Source organism: Propithecus coquereli, unplaced genomic scaffold (genome assembly GCF_000956105.1).
Source record: "Propithecus coquereli isolate 6110/MARCELLA unplaced genomic scaffold, Pcoq_1.0 Scaffold444, whole genome shotgun sequence".
In the NCBI taxonomy this organism is placed as follows: domain Eukaryota; kingdom Metazoa; phylum Chordata; class Mammalia; order Primates; family Indriidae; genus Propithecus; species Propithecus coquereli.
The window spans coordinates 324,275-330,709 of record NW_012150219.1 but is presented as its reverse complement, the minus strand read 5'-3'; the positions used below and the strand labels follow the sequence as shown (position 1 = coordinate 330,709).

At 56.8% G+C, this 6,435-nt stretch overlaps 1 protein-coding gene across 1 annotated transcript in view; it reads left to right on the top strand.

Moving 5' to 3' along the window:
* The window catches only part of PREX1 (phosphatidylinositol-3,4,5-trisphosphate-dependent Rac exchange factor 1), a 175,117-nt gene that overhangs the window by 139,976 nt on the left and 28,706 nt on the right, over positions 1-6,435 (top strand). The window contains exons 15-17 of the mRNA XM_012654692.1: positions 3,643-3,785; positions 5,232-5,324; positions 6,246-6,394. Of these exons, the coding sequence (XP_012510146.1) occupies positions 3,643-3,785; positions 5,232-5,324; positions 6,246-6,394 (385 nt within the window). The remainder of the gene's footprint in view (positions 1-3,642; positions 3,786-5,231; positions 5,325-6,245; positions 6,395-6,435) is intronic.

Genomic DNA, 6,435 nt, shown 5'->3' with positions numbered 1-6,435 from the left:
GCGCCCGGCCTGGTTCACTTCTCTTTAAGGAGCTGTTCTGTCCCTGGTAGACGGATCCCACTCATCCTTTCTGCCTTTGTCCTTTCTGGTGTTATCCAGCAGGTGTCTTGTGTGTGGCAGGCGCTGTGCTAGGCTCTGGGGACAGAGCCGTGGCGAGGACAGAGAACAGTCTTGCCCTGGGGAGCTCACGGCCTCGTGTGCGCGCGTGCGTGTGTATGCTTGCGTGTGTGTGTGTGCACGGGTGTGCACATGTGTGCATGTGTAACAAACAAAAACCAAATCGTACGTTTTCTGGAGTTTCGAAGGGCGTGGGCATGTGAGGAGAACTTCGGCTTTCACCCTGAGTGAGGTGGGCGTCCCGGAAGGGTTCCGAGCAGAGGCGGACGTGGCCGACGTGGGTTTTGCAAGGTCGCTCTGGCTGCCTGTGCAGAACCGTCTGGGGTGAGGATTGGGGCGGAGGAAGCAGAGAGGCCAGCGGGAGGTGGCGCGATAGTCCAGGGCAAGGACAGTGTGGCCGGGACCCGGGGGTGGCTGTGGAGGGGTGAGAAGTGGTTGGATTTGGGAGACCCTGAGTCACAGGAAGGTCTTTTGGCCATTTTTCCTTCCTGGCCTCTGCTTTTTTGTTCTAACTCAGAGGCTGACAAACTTTCTCTGTAAAGGGCCAGACAGCAAATATCTTTAGGGCCTTTGTAGCATAAAGGTAGCTACAGGTGGTCGTGGCCATGTGCCAATAAAACTTTATTTAGAAAGGCAGGCAGTGGGCCATCGTTCTTCGACCCCTGGTCTGACTGCTGGGCTTGCTGTCCCCTCGGCAGAGTGAGCTGGGTGCTGGCGAGCTGAGAGGCTGCTGGGCCCGTCCCCTGCCTCGTGGCCAGTAGGCCTGGTTCTAGGAATGACTCAGCCGACTCCCAGTAGTCATGCTCCTCTTGGGCCTCAGTTTCCCCCATTTTCCACTGAAGGCTTGCTGTCCCCTCCCTCTCTGAGCTCAGGATGCCCATGGCTCTGTGGGAGTAGGACTCACTCCCCGGCTTCCCGTTTCCCTGGCTTGAGCTGGGCAGGTCAGGCCTGATGTCGGTGGCCTTGGGCATCTTCACCCATCTACCGGGTTTCACCAAAGTCCCTCGTTCCCAGAAGCTACTCTCTTCCCCTCAGGGCCTCTGACAGCTCCAGCCCTCCCGCCAGTCAGCTGGGCAGAGCCTCACTGTGGGCGAGGATAATTAGGGGTCCTCCCCGGCTGCTATTCCCGGAAGGCTGCTGGCTGAAGACGTTCTTCGGGGAGGGGTGTGGGGGGTGACTCCCAGGCAATCCTTATGCCCTCAGGGCCCCTCAGAGAGAGAAATTGCAGGCCGTAGCCCTGCTGCCCGTTCCCTGCCACGAACTCAGAAATCGGCTAAAATAGGAAAGGGCCTAATCCTGGGCTTTGTGGCTGCAGCAAAACACAGGGTAGGATGCAGGGCGCAGGGTGGGGCGAGGCCTCTGCGCCACCTTTCCTGGCGCCTCCCTTGGTGCCTCCTGCGTCTGAACTGAGCCTACAGGGCCCTACGGTGTCTCCAGGGAGGGACCCTGAGGCTGGGGATCCAGCTCACTCACTTTAGGCACTTCTGGGGAAACTGAGGCTCCTCATTTGCGCCTCGCAGCCACCCTGGCAGGTCAGTGCTGCTATACTTGTAGATGAGGACACTGGGGCTCGGAGAGGCTAAAGGGCGTGAAGTCAGAAAGGGGCTGAGCAGGGATTTGACCCGAGATCTGTGCGTCTCCTGCAAAGCCTGACCAGCAGCCTCGACTGCGAGATGTCGAAGTTGGTCCCTCACTTGGCTGAGCTCGCGGCCTTGAGGGATTCCACGCTGTTTCCCCCAGACATTTCGGCTGAGACACAACGTTGCGATTCTTCCTCCCGCTCCTGGGATCTTCTAACTTATTTATAGCAGAGGCGAAGCCAGCCGGCCCCCTGGGGCCTGGCTCCCCAGCTCTGGGGAAGGCAGCAATTTGTGTCTTTTTTCGCCAAAGTAATAACAGGGGTGGCCTGAGGAGGATGCTTAGTAACAGGTAGAGAGTCCCCATGAACTGTCCTGGGAAACCGAGGACAAAGAAAGAACTGCCTCCTGCTGCTTTCCGTTGAGTCACCAAATTGAGAAAAAGCCCCTGTCTCCAGGAATGACGGGGATGCCTCACAGCTAAGGCAGCTGGCTTTCCCTGTTCTAGGGCCCTGCTGACCTGACAGCTAACTGTCTTTACCTCCCCCAGCCTCGGTTTCCCCCTTGTGCACTGGTTATATTCGTCCCTGCCTCATCTGCCAGGCCTGACTGGGCACTGTGGGGAAAGAAGGAGTCTGCTGCCTGCTGGCTCTGTGATCTCGGGCAGTTTGTTTAGCTTCTCTGGGCCTCAGTCTCCCCATTTATAAAAGGGGTACAGCAAATCCCTCCTGTTCAAGGAGTAAATGAACTTAAGCGTGCACCCCCATCCCCAGTGTGCTTGGCACTAGCAGGTGTTTCGTTAGAATGTAAGCCGCAGGGGACAGGTCACATAATGGTTGTCACTGGTTATTTTTATTCATTTTCCAAGCTTATCCTAGAAAGGGGTCAGCACACTTTTTCTATAAAGGGCAAGATAGTAGAAATTTAGGTTTTGTGGGCCAGTTACGCTTTGTGGGACAGTTATTCAACTCTGTCACTGTGGCTTGAAAGCAGATGCAGACAATGCCTAAACAGATGGCTGTGGCAATAAAACTTTATTTGTAAGAACAGGTAGTGGGCCAGATTTGGCCTGTGGGGCCTTTGTTTGCCAGTCCCTGGTCTAAAGCATCTCTTTGTGGTTTGTTTCCAATGACTGGTGAGGCTGGGCTCCTTTCCACACACTGCTGCCCAGTTCTTTGCCTGTTCACACCCTTTGCCTATTTGTCTGTGAGTTTCCCAGCTTTTACTGGTTGACTTGTTAAGAGATTTTTGATATTCTAGATATTTACTCTCTGTTGGTTTTAGACTCTATAGTTATCTTCGAATCTGCCATCTGCCCATGCAGTTGTTACTGATGGGTCTTCTTAGTCTTGGTACCATATGAGGGGGTCTTGTACATGGACTCCTTTTCTACTCTAGGATGAAGATACTTTCCTACATTTTGTTTGGTTAGCTTTAGTTTCACTGTTCATATTTAGGTTTTTAATCCATCAGGAGTTTATTGTTGCATATGGTGTGAGGTAGGGACCCGATTTTTTTCTTTCCCCCTGTTGAGTGAGTTAAGTTTCCCTGCACGGTCTGCGGAATACTCCGTGTGGTCACGTATCATCCATCACGTACTGAGCTCCCGTGAACGCACAGTCCTCTGACGTGAGTTCTCTTCTTTGCGCTGCTTATTTATCCGTTTCTGCCCCAGTTCCACACTGTTTGTGTTACTGTGGCTTTGTCCCATAGCTTTATAGCAGGTGGGACAAGTTCAGATTTTTCAGGAGGAGTCGGAAAGCCAGATCTTTATGTGAAATGTCCTAATATGTTAGTGTTGGCACATGATCCCATTTTAATAGAAAACAGCGTTGGCCAAACCAAACTTGTCCAGGGGCTGATCCAGCCGTGGCTGCCAGTTGGCGGACGCTGCCGGCACTCTCCCGCGTGAGTCTGACCACGTGCTTGTGCGTCTGTGGGTCTGCAGTGCTGGAGAAGAGCGAGTTCAAGGACGAGTCCCAGTACTTCCGCTTCCATGCCGACGAGGAGATGGAGGGAACCAGCGGCAAGAACAAACAGCTTCGCAACGACTTCAAGCTGGTGGAGAACATTCTGGCCAAGCGCCTGCTGGTAGGAGCAGAGCTGAGCAGCTGCACCGTCCTCCCACCTGTGGGCCTGGGAGCTGGGAAACCCTCCAACTGTGGCCAGAGAAGGGGCTCAACTTTGAGTACCAAACAGTATGGGGGATTCTAGACTGCCCTCTTCACAAAGGAGACTGGGCATGTGGGCGCCCTTCCTTCCCCCTTCTGTCTCCTCTGCCCAGCCTGGCATTGTGCATCCTGCATGCCCCGTAGCCTTAGGTCTTGTAGACTGGCATCCTGTCCCGTCACTGTAAATAACCTTGCGGTTAAGGGGGAGCAGTTATCAGCCCGTTCACATGTTTACCAGCCTGGCCCCCAAATCCTGCTTCTCTGCCTACTGGCGAGCTGCAGCCCCATCTGCGTGCACGGCCCACAGTAGGCAGTCGAGGCACAGGCTCAGAGTGTGGGTCTCTTGCCACCGCCAAGGTTGGCGCCGAAGTCTGATCTGAAGACAGCTCCGTTGCCTTCTCCCCCTAGCACTTGGGCTGCTCTTCCCCCCTTTTCCATTTTTCTCACTATAAAGCCCTCCATTGCTCCCCATCACACTCGGGATAAAGTTCAAACTCTCGTTTTGGCCTCTCGTTGAGACTCTTCTTGCCTCTCCAGCTTTACGTCTCCTGTGCTCCCCACTTCCTCACTCCACCCCAGCCACCTGGGGACCTCTGTCCTTGTCCTCCAGTGCCTTGGGACTTACCTCAGGGCTTTTGCACAGGCCGTGCTCGCTGCCTGGAGCACTTTCCCCTACTCCTTGTGAAGTTCCGTTTCTCACTTAGTTCAGGCTTGGCTCAGATACCACCTCCTGCGGCCCCCTTGCCATGCCATGCCCTGTCCCCCTAAGCGCTTTATTTTAATTCAGATGCCCACACTCCCTGCCTCACGTTCTGTGTTTTTTTGCTCATTTGTTCATAGTCTCTCTCCCCCGCTAAGCAGCCAGCTACACGAGGGCAGGGACTGACTGCCTGTCGTGCTCGATACTGTGCCTCCAGGGCCCAGTAGCCTCCCTGGCCCATAGAATAGGCAGCAGCTCGGTAAATATTTGTGGACTGAATTAATGCATTTCCTGAACCCCCAGCGGCCCTGAACCCCCAAACCTTCTTCCAACATGCCTGCCATCCTGCCCTCGTGAGGGGCTGCTCCCCCCAAACTCTCTTCCTATTTCCAAGTTCTTGGTGGCCAGACACCTTTGGTCTGTTTTACTCACTAAGTGACGAGTACACATTGAGCACCTACTGTGTGCCAGGTGCTGTTCCTATTTTACTCCATCTTGCCGGCCTGGGTCTGGCCATCTCCCTGCGGTCCCGCCATCCGTGCCGCCTCCCCTGCTAGACTGGGACACAAGGAGCCAGCAGCATCCTGGTCCCGTGGGGGCCAAGGTGGGGCTGGCTCCAGGTCCGCCGCGCTGCCTTACCGGGTCTCTTCTGCCTTGGGCCCTCAGATCCTGCCCCAGGAGGAAGACTACGGCTTCGACATCGAGGAGAAGAACAAGGCTGTGGTGGTGAAGTCGGTCCAGAGGGGCTCGCTGGCTGAGGTGAGGCCTCCGAGGGCAGCCTCCCCGGCCGGCGCTGTGTGCAGGCGGGAGAGTGGGGCGTCTCTCTCGCGTTCCTTGAGGCAGGCTGGCCCGGCAGATCCTGGAGTGACGGCTGGTTCCTGTCTCTCATTGCCCATGTGGAGAAACTGAGTCAGGACCCCCTTGTCTGCAGTGGCCGGGGAAGCGGGAATGGGGTGGTGACACGCAGGGCTGTCCTCCTAGTGTGTTCCACCAGCGCCCCATCCCGGGCCCTGGGGGGAGGTGCCGGAAGGAAGCAGGTCTCTCCGTCAGTTCGTTTTGGGGACCAGCTGGGAGGGGGAGAATCCCAGTCACAGTGGTTTGAGTGAGACGAGTTCATTGCCGTCTCACGGAGGAGGACGGGAGGAGAGGGAGTCTGTGGCAGGCCCAGTCTTTTCAGCTGCTGCTGGGGGTGTGGAGGTGGGTGGAGGAGATGCACCCCCACGTTGTGCAGGCGCCCGGCTTGCCCCTGTGGCGGAGAGGGACGCTCTGGGCTGCAAGTAGCCACTTGGTCCCCTCACGTGGCTGGAGCCATAGGGCTTAGTTTTCCCAGTGACCCGAGTGGCTGGGAGGAGGAGGTGGTTGCGAGTCTTGGTTCGGGTCGGAGCGTCTTCAACTTTCTTGGCCAAGTCCTCATAGTGACAAGGTGGTTGCCCCCGTGTGACACCTTGTGTCCTCACGTGACAGCGCATCAGGCCACAGCGGAGTTTCTCCTCAAGGAAAAACGTCTTACCCGTCAGCCCTGCAGCGGGTCCCTCATGGCCCTAACCACTCACCACGGGGGGAGCCGGTCGCTCTGGTGGGCTCACCCCAGCTCGGTCCCTGGGGCCAGTGTCACGCCGCGGGAACGCACCGAGGAGGGAGGGGAGTCAGTGACCGGGGTGCCCGTCTCCCCCTGCCCAGATGGCCGGCCTGCAGGTGGGGAGGAAGATCTACTCCATCAACGAGGACCTGGTGTTCCTGCGGCCCTTCTCGGAGGTGGAGACCATCCTCAACCAGTCCTTCTGCTCCCGCCGCCCGCTGCGCCTCCTGGTGGCCACCAAGGCCAAAGAGTGAGCGTCCCCAGGGGCAGGGTGTCCCGCAGGATCCCTCT